This window comes from Labrus mixtus, chromosome 13 (assembly GCF_963584025.1).
Source record: "Labrus mixtus chromosome 13, fLabMix1.1, whole genome shotgun sequence".
Taxonomy (NCBI): Eukaryota; Metazoa; Chordata; class Actinopteri; order Labriformes; family Labridae; genus Labrus; species Labrus mixtus.
Genome location: NC_083624.1, coordinates 11,261,766 through 11,277,003, shown reverse-complemented (window position 1 = coordinate 11,277,003; position 15,238 = coordinate 11,261,766). Strand labels below are relative to the sequence as shown.

General features: G+C 43.5%; 1 protein-coding gene across 1 annotated transcript; it reads right to left on the bottom strand.

The window, feature by feature from the left end:
• Positions 1-195: 195 nt before the first annotated feature.
• On the bottom strand, positions 196-9,022 carry rbm44 (RNA binding motif protein 44). The gene is made up of 21 exons (XM_061054631.1): positions 8,917-9,022; positions 8,657-8,810; positions 8,368-8,395; positions 8,169-8,275; positions 7,847-7,935; positions 7,744-7,775; positions 7,634-7,659; positions 7,341-7,570; positions 7,035-7,252; positions 6,027-6,429; positions 5,879-5,946; positions 5,646-5,795; positions 5,385-5,550; positions 5,268-5,302; positions 5,100-5,181; positions 3,831-3,945; positions 3,568-3,741; positions 2,418-2,485; positions 2,258-2,331; positions 1,895-2,096; positions 196-803 (listed from the first exon to the last, which is right to left on the bottom strand). Exons 1-21 carry the CDS (start codon positions 8,935-8,937, stop codon positions 510-512), a joined length of 2,736 nt encoding a protein of 911 aa, XP_060910614.1. The 5' UTR covers positions 8,938-9,022; the 3' UTR covers positions 196-509.
• Positions 9,023-15,238: the final 6,216 nt, after the last annotated feature.

Below are 15,238 nucleotides of genomic sequence, written 5' to 3'. Positions count from 1 at the left end.
TGCCTCTGTGTCATCTTTAAAAAGAAATGTTAATTAATATAATAACACTAGTAAGTCTAGGATGTACTGTATACTCGTGGTAGATGGCGAGCAGGAGGTGAGGAGAGGAGGTGAGGAAACACATGACATTAAAAAGGAGGAGGAGCAGAGAGAGGAGGGGCTCAGGAGGAGAACAATAAAAAGGTAAGAAAACATTTTAATGTGCATCTTATTTTATTGTTCAGAAAGAAACAGAGCTGCTGCATTAACGTGTGCATACATGAACTAAAGTAACTTCCAAACCTGGCAGACAAGACTCTTTCAATCATCAAAGCTTCTTCAGCATTAATTAACAATCTGATGACTTGTCAAAAAAAACAAAACACAAAACATGGTCCGTTAGACCAAATGCTTTAGAAGAACGTGTTCAGTCCCTCCCCTCTTTTTTAAACCTGGAGCTGTGATAGCAACAACAAAACTTCAAACAGATCACTGCTAACAAAAAAAAAAGCCTCTAAAGAGCGGCGTCCTTAGAACTGTTCTGGACTGGCTGGCCTGGTCAGAAGCTGGGACGTCATGTCCCTGATGGTCCTGAGAGGCAGACCGCTCAGGACGCCCTGGTGTTTGGCCTTCAGCTCCAGCAGAGCGTCCACAATCCTCTGCCTGCCGACGTCCGGGTGCCGCTGCGTCAGCTCTGCCATCAGGGTGTCGAAGCTGCCCATGGTGCAGTAGTGTTGGGGTACGCATGTTCCCTTTGCGATGGGAGAGATGCAGACCACCTTCCTGGTCTTGGTGGGGGAGCTGAGCAGCGGCTGAGCGGTCTGCTAGAGAGAGAACAGGAAACAGATTCTTCTTCATGAAGTTGTTCAGATTTTAAAGAATGATGATTATTTCATGATCTAGAAATAATCTGTCCTCTTTAAAATATTAAAGCGGTCTGTTACACCAGCTAGATACAAGTTCTGTCTTTAGTAGAGGTGTAAAGTCAACACTGAACCGTAGCATGTGACTTCAGTTCATTTCAACTAGTCGAGCAAATCTTCACTTGTTTCTCTCGTTTGATGAGTCGGTGAAGAGCGTTATTCTAAAAGCAGTGTTTGTGACCGTGCTGCCTAATAATATCTGTGAACAGATTTTAATCTTTAGATTAAAGATAAATCTTCCTTAATTCATAAACAGAAACTAAAATATGACAATAAAACATTTAATGTGCAGCAGAGCTCGTGTGAAATCCAAACTGTGACGGCACATGGTGATAGATGATTCAATACAGGTGGATCGATCCAACCAGAGCAGTTCTATGTTTATCTTAAAGGCAGACACACTTAAAGGAAGGACTGAGGGTCTGTGTCGTGTTGAAAGTCTGCTGCCAACAGGTCAGTCGTCCTCTGTATCTCCACTGGTGGAAAACAAAAGTGGGAGTACAGAAATCCAAGTCAGCGTACATTTTCAGAGGGGTGTCATTCACCGCAGGCCCCGCTGACGAGGCTGAACCCTCTGCTCCTCCTCAGCCTCCAAGAGACACAACCTTTAAAAATTATACTTTGATTTACAGAGGACTTTACCGCAACTAGAAGCTCGATGTTTGATAATCCAGGTAAACCAACATGTGAATTTGAATGTATCCCCTCTGCTGCTGCTGCTCTCTCTCTACTGTGACTGAAGATTTTTTTTAAGCGTTTTAAAACACATGGTGTCAGAGTGTTTCAGATTGTGACCTTATCAGGTAGCTGCAGCTGACGTCTTTAATACTGAAAACAGTCAGTAAGCTTTCTACCAAAACTGGCAAAATGTGCCAGTTATCTGAAGTCCTTTTATCTTCTACTCTTCATACTGATTAATCATGACCTTGTGGATCATACAGCATGTCTGAAGTGACAGAATGTTCAGATCTACCTGTCCTGATCCTCCTCACCTGACTCTCAGTTTTGTTGGACTGAGTGTTGGAGGTTCTTGGAGACTCAGGTCCACCGATGGAGGGCGATGCCTGACTCTGGCCTTCAGGTGTTCTGTTGATGTGCTCCACATGTAAAGTGTGGCCTTGCATGCTGCGGCCGTTCAGCTCTCTCACTGCAGCCTCGGCACACTGGGCTCCACTGATCATCACTATGGCAACACTAGAACAGAAGCCAGACATACAGGCTGCTGTTACACGGATATTGAAAGAGTTCGACATATGGGGAGGAGAGAACAGAAGGTTCCACATTTTTAAATATTTAGAGCAGCTTAGACGACGAGATGAAACCAAACATGAATCTTAGTGTTACCATCAGCTCACCTCACACCGTTCCTCAAAGCAGACACGCTGACTTCTGATGCATGGTATTTTTCAAACTGCATCATCACATCATGCTGGAGGAGACAAACTTTTAGTTTCACTCTCTACTGCCCTCTGCTGGCTGTAACCAACACATACCGGTACAACATGATAAACTCACTTCTGTCACGTTACTGGGCAGGTTGGAAACAAACAGGACAGACTTCTTGCCCTCCTCTGAAGATAACTCTGTGGGTAAAAAAATAAAACAATACAAAGATGCTACCAAATGTATTCAAAGCTCTACCTCTGGAGGTCAAAGTGCTCAAGCTACTTTCCTTGAACTCTTCTAGGGTTGTCCTGACACCAGAATTTTGATTCTAGTATAAACAAATAATATTGATATCTGTTTGGACACCATGGTAACTAAAACAGAAGTCCTATGCACCCAATGTTGGGTTCATTCTGTTCTTGTTTGTTAAAATATATGCTTGGGCCTTTTTTCCTTAATGAGACCTGACAGCACAAGAGAGAGAAAGGAAACATGGAGGAGAGAGAGCGGGGGATGACGTGCAGCAAAGGGCTGAGGTCGGATTTAAACCCACAGCCGCTGCAACGAGAAATACAGCCTCTGTACATGGGACGCACCACATAACCGCTGGGCCATCCGCACTCCTGTTTATTCTGGTTTTTAACTACCATCCCAATCCAAAAAAATAAATAAAATATCTCATCCCAGTGGACTCTGGTCTCATCCTGTTCCCGCTTTTTATTTTTATTTTTTTATAAGAGCTCTGTCAGTTGAACAGCCGGCTCGTTGTTTTTAGCTTTGTGCTGCAGATATGCCTTTCCCTCATCACTTCTACGTGCTTTCTCAGAATTGTTGTTTGAGTAACGTGGCAGCTGCACATGATTGTGTCGTCATTTAACCAGTAAACAGACCCCAGATCTGATAGAAATAACAGCCTTTATTCATTTCTTTGTGTGTGCAGATAAAACTGTTCTATTGTGATCTTGATTCTCGTCCCATCCCTTGATTAGTAGTGAAATACCCTCCCTACCCTTGGGAATACCCCGGGAATCCCGAGACATCCCCAAAAAATGTCAGCCTCTATCCTGCACTATGTCTAAACATCAAAAGTGTAATAATGCTGACGTTGTGAAATATATCTATCATACAGACACGACCATCCGTTACAAACACAACTGAAGATCTGAAGTTTTAGCTTCTGGTCTTTTCAGTATTTATCATTAAAATAACAGATTGTATCGTCTGGTTCACCTGGTATTAAAAACATTTTGAGACCCTTACTCACCACTTACTTACTTACTGATGTTTATTGTGACCCCTGTCGGGCCCCCTGCCGGGTCCTCTGCCGGGTCCTCTGTCGGGTCCTCTGCCGGGTCCTCTGCCGGGTCCTCTGCCATCCCATCAGCTGCTGCAGCACACAGATCTTCTTCAGCGTCGTACCACGCCTCGCTGCTGTTGAGCTCTTTGCAGGAAACTTATTCACAAAAAGAGCTCTTCTATTGTTCGGACTCTAACAAGTTAATGATGTAATAATATGAAGAGGGGTTTCTGTTTTCTGCTCACCTGTCTGCTTCTCGTCTGGCTTGAGTTCATTGTGGATGCTGTTTCTCTCCTGGAGGAGCAGAGTCACAGCTGTTTTGGCTTTACGTCGTTCGGTCTTCATCTCTTTTTCCTCCGTCTGAAAGAAAAGAGTCAAATACAAGGGCTGTGGACACTGACGAGGATTACATGAAACTTCAAAATTCTATTTTTGCGTGATGTCACACTCTTATGGAACTGCCCACCTGGAGGGCAAGAAAGGCTCTCTACCACTGTACTGGTTACTGGTCATAGTGTCCCCCTAACTGTTTTTATCTCTTTGATTTTTCAAATTCAATACAGGTGTTGTTTAATATGATACACTAACCAACGAGGAGACGAGCCCGAGTTTTGCTTCTACAGAATTTAATCCGAGAAAAAAACAAAACAGAAAGGAGGACTTTTGTGGATTATAGCAGTTAGACTCTCCCTGTGACGGGAAACATCGGACTTCTCCTCATCCTGACATCAATTATAGTGTTGACTAAATCTAAATATTCCTGCCATTAACTCAAATTACTGCCCCAGAACACTAAGATTGACAGCTGATACTATCGCTAGCTAACGCTAACTAGCTACCTCCAGCTCTCCGCGCTAGTGACGTCACTGAAAAACATGAATTAGCCCCAATAAAAGTGTCCAACTTCCAGTCAAATATGTATTTAATATCATATGACAAGAAAAGTTGCAAAGCTGGAATCAGCTGATGTTTGACACTTCCGACTAAATGGGGCGCGAGTGGCCTAGTGGTTAGTTTGCGCGGTCATGTACAGAGGCTGCAGGCATTGAAGTATGCAGCCCTGGGTTCAAGTCCAACCTGTGGCTCCTTTCCCTTATATCATTCCCCACTCTCTCTCTCGCTCCCTGATTTCTGACTCTATCCACCATCCTGTCTCTAACTAAAGCATAAAAAGCCCAAAAAATATATCGTATAAAATAAATAAAAATAAGACTAAATAATAGGGCTGCTCGAGAATAATTTTCACGATTATTTTGATTGATATCGAGATCCCGATTATTAAACACGAATACTCATCGATGACTGAACCTGTTGACAAAACGAACGCAACACGACATGCAACTTTCATTGTTTCATCTTGTTTTCATGATCGTGAGAGGACACAATTGTAACTTCAATGATTACTCCATTAACTTCCCAGCCCTACTCATTAATGTATCGATTATTAAAACTGTTGAAAATGGCTCTACTTGATGTTTATCACTGCAGCTCTATTGTCTCGCTCTGGAGCATACCTGACCGCCGGGTCTGCTTTGACTCTCAGGACTTCTTTTCTCTTCCCCGGATGGTTCTGGTTTTTGTGTCTTCTGGGAGCTGCTGTGGATCAGAAAACTTCCCTGTGTCGGTCCAGTTTACCACCAGGGCTGAGCGTGAACGACACGATTATAAATAAGATGACCTACCTGAAAGGAACATTTCCCAGCAGATCACCCAACGTCTAAACGGGGAAATGACGGATTAACACTTATTGTACAGTTTGAGGTTTTCAGACATTATAGGGTTAGTAGTGCGAGTCGTACCTGTGCAGGGATGTAACTTGCTCCTGTGGTTAATTTCTCACAGTCCACTGACAGAGGCTTTAGTTGAGCCAGAGGAACCCCTGCTACGATCTGATCCCTCATCTGGTTGAAGTCAGATTCCAGTTTTTGCAGAACATTCACGATGTCTGCAGGTGGACTACCTGCCCTGCACAGAGGGGGGTTATTAAAGTACTAATGAAGTGTCTAAGTGGAACAGTGAAGGTGAACACAGGTACACTCGGCTCAATGGCGTCTCCTTACAGTGTGGCGAGCTGGTCCCTGTCAGCAGACGTGCAGTACAGTCTCCAGGTGTGCTGTCTACACATGCTGTACTGCAGAGCCAGGAGGCACAGCTCGGCCTGCTGAGCACGCTCCACACACTCGCATTCCTTCCTCGTTAAACAACCAGAACTGCCCAAAACAGATTGATAAAATAATTACAGGTGAAAGTTCAACAGCAGAACGTCTAAAAGGAGGACTGTGTGGAACTTTACCTTTTCATTTTCTCTTCCTCTTTCTGCTCTCTCCTTTTCTCTTCGGCTGTCTTGAGTTTGATAAATACCTGAGAGGTTAAAAATGGAAAGCTGATGTCATATTTTGCTGAAGCTTCTACAAAAGATGTCTCTTTGTTTTCAGTGTTACCTCAGCTAGATAGTCCAGATCTGCCATGTGGACCTCAGTGATGATGTGTTTGTCAGAGGTCCGTGGCTCCTCAGTTTGGGTGAAAGCTGGCGTGCATGCTGCCTGCTCAGTCCCCACCATGACGTCACAGGTAGCGAGGCGCGGCAGAGGGGAGGTGGACTTCTCTGCAGTGATCGTCTTCCCGGCAGACGGGTCAGACGTCGAGGAATCACCCACGCCTGCTCCTGCCGTCACCTCTTCAAGGGGCAGACAGGCGAGTATGCTGTGATCGTCCTCCATGATGCTGTGGAAGCTTTCACCGGAATCCTCACAGCTTGAGTCACTGGACTCTGCTGTATCCAACTGGATAGGGTCATAGCTGAAGTATCTAGAAGACTGGTCATCAATCGTCGGCCACTCAGACCTGTAACATGAAACGCTGTGCTTAGATTGATATGACATGCATTCACCGGGAAGCAGCCTTAGTTTATCCTCCAGTAGGTCCATGATTTCCACCTCTGGGGATGGGCATCAACACTGCTAACATGATAGTGTGTGTGTGTGTGTGTGTGTGTGTGTGTGTGTGTGTGAGACTGTGCTGTTAGTGTCTGTATGGCTGTGCACATGGCATGCAACATCTGTGTTAATCTGGTATCTGCACACACCCAGAAAGGATGAAAATCAGCAGCCAGTCATTCAGTGCACCTCTAGTTTGAACCAGACACAAGTTCTTCTTCACTTTGCAAACCACTGATGTCCAAAAAACATTCAACGAAGACATGAACACGTTCTGCCTCACCGCTGGTGCAGGATCAGTCAGAATTTATCGCAAAAAAAAAGAAAAACCCAACTTCTCTCTTCCCTCCTCGAGCTATTCAACAGACGAGATCCAAACAAGTCTGAAAATGATTGGATGGCTTAATAAAAAGGCCTGTGGCGGCCATGGAGGGAAGACTAAATCACCCTCCATAGCTTTAGAGTTCAAACTGCCAGATATACAGTACGATCAGGCACACGATGATTACTCACTGTAACGTCTCAACTTTAGCGTATGAGAAGCTTGTAGTCTGGTCTTGTGTCTCCGCAGTGTGGCTCCTGAGCTCCTCCTTCCCCACCTGTTTGCATCGTTCCAGCTCCACGTCCACTGAGAAGCTGGCCAGGGCTGCTGGGTCTTTGCGCACAGCTATACTGCTACTGTTAGCCATCGGACATGTGTTCTCTTCACTCAGCTGGTACAGAGGTGGAACCTTCAAAACAAATCCATCGTCCGCCCAATAAGAATAAAGCTCGATGACTTACCTGAGGCTAGACGTGTGTAATACAGAAACTACTCACAGTGACTGCGTGGGCCTTCTGATGCTTCAGTTCCTGAGTGAGGGGGCTGTCGAAGGCCGTCTGGAAGCCACCTTGAAGATGAGCCAGCTGCTCATGGGAAGGTTTTTGGGATCCATCTCTGTTGCTGCTGCAGTTGAACAGACTAAAGGTGTCTTTGACACTGCTGGGGAGCATTTTGCACTCTTGTTGTGTCACTTCTTGAAGAGCAGCAGACAGACGGACACGTTTAGCTCAGGATAAAGTTATGGTTTAAATCAAATGTTAAAAGTCAAAGTGTGAGATCTGCTCATTACCACATGCGCACTTCCTTCCTGATTCTCTGGATTCAAAAGAAAAATAAAAGATTGTAACAAGAAAACTAAACGCTGTGTTATTCATTCACTGCGCCTCACGTGAGACTTACGTGTGCCTTTTGGTTGACTTCACAGGTCTGATGTCATCTGCAGTGTGGGTAATTAAAAACAGTCAGTGTGTGATCGGTCTCCTCTATTAGAAGATTAATGAAGCTGTACAGACTTACACTTCACATAAACATGATGGCTGGACAGTTGTAGAGCAGGATGTCTCTGCAGGAACTGGTTAAAGCCACCTTCATCTACCAGAAAGAAAGGAAAACGATTCTATTGAACAGACAACACGAATGAGAAGAGTCATCAGGGGCGGTGGGAGCCTACTGGTCAGTGCGTGCGCCCCAGGTACAGAGGCTTACAACACCACCTTAACAATTAATCAAACACTGACGACGGTCTAAACAGGTTTGGTCGGGCTGAGATACTCAAACATGTTCGCAGCAGATGTTGTGACCCGGGTGTCCGTACTGAAACAAACCTTGTATGAGCTTCCTGTCCTCCTGAGACAGACCCAGATACCAGCCCAGCAGCTTCTGGTCAGTCAGAGAGAGGTATCGATGAGCGTCCACCAAATCAAATATAGACCTGGAGCACACGGGACAAAAGCTTGTTGTTATTCATATTGAAGGTCATTTTAAACAAGAGAGAGATGTGTGTGTGAGGATGAAGCTGTGTACCTCTCCAGAAAGAATCTCTTGTTCTCTTCTGTTGATAAAGACACAATCATTGGATTTATTAAGGACCTATGTTACAGTTTTTCTTTGGTTTATGTAGTCAGCCTAACCAACCCTCCTGTAGTAGCTGAGACATATTGCCATATTGTGCACTACATTGTTTGAAAAGGGGTATAATATGTCCTCTTTAATGCTAACAGCCCTAACAATATTAATACGACGTACTTTACGACGCACATAACTTTTTACAGACATTGTTTTCATCAGCAGTGTTTTAGGCGGCGTAACTTACTCGCACTCTCTATCACCGTTTTGAAATAATATGGACTCAGCCGGGAAGGAAACGCCGACCCTGCGTGGTCATTAGCCGAGAACTGTGGCCGGAGAAGGGTCAGCTCAAAGGGCAGAGGAAGGTGCCAGCAGGACCAGGGAGTGGACCACAGCGTCTGGGAAAAACACGACCAAGTAAACGACGTCACCAACGTCAACGGTTAAAACGCCACTGACCCTTTATAATAATTAATATTTAAATAATATTCAAACAATGATTACCTGCTGCTGATGGGAGGACATTTTCACCGCCTTTACAATAAAGAGAAAATATTTTATATTAATTATTAGACCACAAAGTGATGTTCGTTAACCTGATGATTTGAGGCGACCGGAAACTTCCATCACGCAGCAAATGTTAGGTCGGTTTGCAAGCAAGTCATCATCATCAACCAATCAAGTTAATCGGTAACCGGTGCTTTGATCTGCCCACATATATTATTTACAAATATCGCAATTTCCATAATTTACTGGAATCCAGCAATATCTGTAAATGTAACAGGGTCAAAAATGCACCTGATTATTTCACTTCATTTGTTATAATTACACCAAATTACCTGATAACTGACTTTGTTTTACGTTTGTCTGAGAGAACTTTTTCAGGTATCTTATTTTGTAGTTGGAGCCCCCTTCTTCCTGTGTCTTCTTCTTTGGTTATTTCTAAATATTTGTTTGCCCCATTCCCTCTGTGGGAAAGGTGGGTGTCCATTGTTTTGCCTTTTTTATTCATGTCTTCTTTTCCTTTGTCTGCTTTTTATTTGGTCAATGTTCTGCTTTTCTAAAAAAAAAAAGGACGTATTCATATATATATATATATATATATATATATATATATATGTACTTGACTATGTCATTGTAGTAATGGTACCATACCACTAGAGGGCAGCCGTGCTTAATGTAAAAAAACAAAAGATCTGTCCTGAAATTCTGCAATAAGTCATGGTATGTGGGTGGTGTGTGTGTGTGTGTGTGTGTGTGTGTGTGTGTGTGTGTGTGTGTGTGTGTGTGTGTGTGTGCGTGCGTGCGTGCGTGTGTGTGTGTGTGTGCGCGCGCGCGCGGGGTTGTGTTGTGTGAGTGAGTGTGTTTGAAATCAGTTATGCAACAGAGTTTTAGGAGCAAGGCCTCACCATGGTGATTAGCTCTGTGCGAAAAAACAGCGTGTTGGCCAAATCAAGTGAAAGATTTGTGCTGTTCCCTTCCTGGCAGCATGACCCATATTCCTCAGCCGTAGTTGCAGCAAGAACAGAGTGTTTTTCACTCCTTTAAACTACAGTAGAAAGTAGATGTTGGATGCCTGTGTGTGGGTGTGAAAGTGTGTGTTATGAGTTCTTGCTATAGTCTGAAGAGTCGGCGCTGAAACCACATTATGCCTGAGCTGCCTCATTGTGCTTCTGGATCAATAATTTACTCGGAAGCAGCAAATGCTCATGTGGGTTAATGCATGTTGAAGGACCATGCGTGAGCACTCTTCTACATGCGTTCCTGTGTTGGCATTGATTTTGTCTGATGTATATGATGTCCGTTTCATTTTTGTACGCTCAGTCCACGTCTTACTGTTAACCCATGGCAGCTCAATGAGCAGCACTGGCTAAGACGGATAAGGAGCCGTGCATATTGGTGATGGAGCGTTTCCAAGGTGATGAGACACTTCCAAAGCCTCAATTGTTCCTGGTAAATGGATCAGCATTATCATACCGGGCTCCTGGCCTAATCTGGACTGTGGATAGCAGGTAGTGGGAGGATGGGAAGGTACACAGAGAATATTTTTAGCTACATAAGCTTAAGGTTTGGCAATGTCGGTGTGTGTGTTGGTCAGCTGCTTGATCCAGACTGAAATATCAGGCGTTTGGTATTTATTTACAAGCGCAAAACCATCATAAACGCTATCCCAAGATATCTTGTTTAAAGAGCCGGTCTAGGTTATTCTATTTAAAATATTACTCCCAAGGAAACAACAAAATCCATCAGAAGTAAAGATCTGACAACCGCAACCAGGAAAATGTTTAGTTTTAGCAGACAAAGACCTTCAGACACACAGATATACTGCCATCTCCCTCAACTGGTTCAAATATCTAAAAAAAAACAAATGTGAACTGACTTACTTACAGGGGCGTGAGATAGATTTAGAGATAGGACAGTGTGTAGTGAGAAATTGGGGAGAGAGAGAGAGAGAGTGGGGAATGACATGAGGGAAAGGAGCAACAGGCCGGATTTAAACCCGGGGCGCCCACTTGGAGGACTACAGGCCTCTGTTCAAAAAACAAAATAGGTCTGATTAGTTATTGTCATCACTGGAACACACTGTACGGGGTCGAATTTTTTCCGTTTTAATTTTGAAAACGATACGTGTTCTCCATAGTAAGGCGTGTAGCTGACCTGATTGACAGGCGGGCGCGGTGTAGCGGTTTGTCAGGAGGCTTAAAACCCGCCTCAGCTCCAGCTCTCAGCCTGTCGTTAGGTTGACTGAAAGTTAGGCTGAGACAGCATTTCCAGCATGATGGGACTCCAGCGCCCCCTGCAGGAACAGACGGGCAACGTCACTCAGGCTTCAGGCATTCATATTCCAGTCTGTGGGCCCACACACTAACCGCTAGGCTACTGGCGCCCCCTGATAAATATAGTTCTGCAAGTTAGCCAGTGTCCAGGGGCCGATTGCACCAACAGCTTGCCATAAGCTAAGTCGGTCTTTATTTGGCATTCCCAGTCCGACCAGGCACCATGAAGTTTGTTTTTTCAAGATTCAGTGATCATTTATTTATATCAAACCATTCTTTCATTTTCTTTCCAATTCCTTTTTGAGCAAATCAAAATCCTGGAATAAAACTAAATAAATCAGTAATCAGGCAGTGCGCGGTAAAGAGAGGATATTGGTTGTCGGGAGGTGAAATGTGAATAAAACGTGTGGATGTTGTGATCTCCAATCAATCCTCCGTTCAGAGAAGTCAACATGAGGTGTTCTTTTTGTCCTGTCCACAGCCTCACATACAGCCATACAGCAAGTGTTTCAAAGAAAGACGTCCACACAGAGAGTAGCTAGAAGTGGAGTTGATGAAAGAGGAACATGTGTTGTGAGTGCTGGAGGCGACTACACTCACACATAAACACAATCTATCAGGGCAGGGCACCTCCCATGAGCACACTAAAAGCTCTTTCATAGCATTCAAAGGCACTCTGCGCTCTCAATCAATGGAAAGTTGCCTGCCAGGCTGTGTTACTGGAGACCAGAGCTCGGCTTTTTACACTCTGTGGTTTGATAAGGCTCTGATTCAACACCACGCAGAGAGCTGCCGGCCATCCAAAGCGTCTCGGCTTTATCGCATGTCAGATAGCAGCACGTCATGTAGTTCAGATCAGGAGAATGTAGACGAAACAATTCTCAAACAATTTTAACAAGACCAACACGCCTCAGGGAAGCTGTGAAAAACCCGCAATATTAAACATGATCAAGTCCAGGGAGACTCGACAGCTTTGTAAACTCTCGGCGTTAGATCCAACAGCTAGAATTCACTCGATGCAAAGTTTTGTAATTCAGTTCAATTTGAGTGAATCGTGTCACATTCAGAGTTTTGACAAAAAGAAAGACCTGGATGCAGACTTTGAGGATTCATGTCAACAAACAGACCAAACAAAAGGCTGACGGTGAGCGGCCCGGGAGATTCAGGCGCCGTCCACACGTAGGCGGGTATTTTAGAAAAAGTATCTTCCTCTGTGCGTTTTGACCTTTCGTATACAAAAGCCGTTTTAGGTCACTGAAAACTCACCTTTAGGAAAAGTCCTTCCAGAGTGAAGATTGCTCTCATTGTTTACGGTGAGAAAGCAGACTCAGAGGGCAGAACAACCACCTAGCTGTGGGAGTGTCACCCACCTGGGGGAGGGGCTACTGCCCTTTGTGATGTCATGAAGGGAAAATCTCCAAACGGCCTGTTTGAGCACACATTTTCTGAAAAGTGGAGCAGGGAAAAGGATGGACTTTTCTCATCATTGGGGGGTTTGTAGACAGACAAGAGACACATATTAGTGTTAGAGGAACATGGTGAAGAGGATTTGAGATTTGACATCATATGTGACCTTTACCACCACTGTTGCCAATTTCTGCCCGGGACAACAGATGGAAATTAGCTTGTTAGCTAAATCCGGTATAAAGCATCTTTCCTCTTCTGAGATGTTTTTATGTACTCTGTCCCTGATTCAAATAAACGAATAAACTAAACTAAACAAATATAAAGTCATATATCTCATGCATCGATGCGGGTGTTATGTCAACTTGCAACTTCACTTTGGCCTCACTGTCAATGTTCAGGAGTGCTTGCATTGGAAACATGAATATTTATGGCGTACTCTGTTCCTCTTAGGAATGTCAAATACTTGAACTCATGAATAATTCTTCACATTCATAACAGCAACCAAAACGTCAATCTGTGCAACTTACTGACGGAGCTCTCTGTAGACTCCAAACTGTGAATTATTTACTGCACGGGGACATTAAAGTGAAACTGATCCATAAAGATTGATCGATTCAACTGATCCTTTCTGCATCTGCTTCTGTGTTTAGATTAGAGATCAACCTCGAGCACAAAACTGCAGATAATGTCCCGTTTGTTCTTCCATACATAACATCTAATCTTTGTCATCTTTTAATACATAAATAACAGATAAGAATCAAACAGAATCAACTGTGTTATTGTCACTCTAACCACATCGCAGCACTCAGTCATCCTTGTTTAGACATGCAGCAGAGCAGGGGCGTGTCCAGACCTTTTTTTTGGGGGGGGGGGGGGGGGGCAACTGGGGCTCTGACTTGTGCAGGGGTGGCCTGAAGTTTGTGTGCACAAACATGAATAAGGAGCATTCATTTCCCCCTTCTGTCTGCACTGACTCATCCACTTCTCAGGAACACAAGATAAAGGCAATATATTCTTCATTCTTCAAGGGCTCAAAACAAAATGTTTGTCCAAAGTCACGATTTAAAGGATTTTAAAAGTTTCAAATAAACATCTGCATGCTGAAAACTACGAGCTGCCCATTGCAACACAGCCTGAATAGCGGAGTCCCGCCTCTGGAAAGGCCAACAACCAATCATAGTTAAGGATTTTAGGGTAGCACCATGGGGTGGCTGATAAGATTAAAGGCTTTATATGCAACTTTTTGAACCAGCAGATGTCGCCCTTGAGCACCAGCATGAAACCAAAACAACTCGTGGTGCATTGTTGTGTTAGCATGCTAATGCTAGTGATCTTTATTATGCTCGTATCTTCACACTGCATGTAAATTTACTCGAAATGAGTGTGATCTAGAAACGCAGTTAAGCAGTGAGTACAGTATGTTATTCTTCTTTTCTCTAGTCCCTCAATTAAACAACTTTTATTTGCGAGGGGATGAGTCAGCCATCGTCCGGGCGATATAAACAAACTGAAGATAAGACTCTGAAAACTCGGAAAGCATCAAAGACAGTGGGACTCGGGTGTTACACCCATTGTAGACAGTCATGACTCACAGAGTTATTTTCAGAGGATATACTTGATTTCTATTACATTTAAGTGTGAAAAATAATATATATCTAAAGCCTTTAAAGGGGGCAGACACTGGCCACCCCTCTGGAAACGCCCCTGCAGCAAAGACAGAAAACGATTCCTTTCAGATGCTGCACATTTATGTAAGATCCCAAAGATGAGATTATATTTAAGGGAATTTTATAAATTTTTATTTTATGTAAAAATTAATGTTGTTAATGTAACTCCCTTTATGCAAGAAAATCTGATTTCTGTACAAGAGTTTCCTGAAACTCAAGCATGTAGTCAGTGTGGGAGATTTTAAAAACAGGATAAAGGACAGGGGCGTCTGGACACACCCCTGCTAAGGCTCACTACTGACCACTGTATGCACGTTTCTGTGCTTATTGGTTCTGATTTGTTGATGCTGTTTTTTGTTCTTGGTCTGATACTTTGATGCTGCTGTCTTGGCCAGAAAAATAGATCCTGTATCTCAACGAGAATATTTTTTTGCTGGTAAAATAATTTTTAAAAAGTGCTAAATTTAGGCTTTTTCCTAATAAATATAAAGTTATATTGTTTATAAAACAAATGTAAATCTGTTCTTAGCTTGGCTGTGCCGCTTATGAGATATATTTCCTTATTTCAAGCTGCATGCATGTGAACTGGATTTATTTTTATTTTGCAGATAAATTAACATTGAACACATTTTCATTTAATGGGGACTTTCAATCAAGAGACGCAAACAAGAGCTGCACAACGAAGAGCTCCCGTTTCAAGGATTTATTGAAAAATGACGTCCTCATACTTCAGCATGTTGACTCTTTGCTGTGCAGATCTTGTTTGCTTCTGTTTACCTATTCCTGTTTTTGGAGCCAGCATCCACTTAAGGATTCTTACCAGGTATTTATCTCATCTTTTCATTTGAGAGATTTCCTTTATACTTTGGTTTCACTTTTTGCAGCAATCGGCTCACCAGATGTTGCTCAAACACGTCGGCCTCTGGGTTAAAAAACAGAGTAATCATTTACCCAGAAACATAGCAAAGAGTCAGA

What these genes read in the sequence shown, in the direction of transcription:
- rbm44 (XM_061054631.1), bottom strand. Translation starts at nt 8,937, where the DNA reads ATGTCCTCCCATCAGCAGCAG. An exon ending in AACGGTGATAGAGAGTGCGA is followed by an intron (nt 8,396 to 8,656) that starts GTAAGTTACGCC and finishes CTTTATCAACAG; the next exon opens with AAGAGAACAAGAGATTCTTT. An exon ending in GCCAGACGAGAAGCAGACAG is followed by an intron (nt 3,742 to 3,830) that starts GTGAGCAGAAAA and finishes TTTGTGAATAAG; the next exon opens with TTTCCTGCAAAGAGCTCAAC.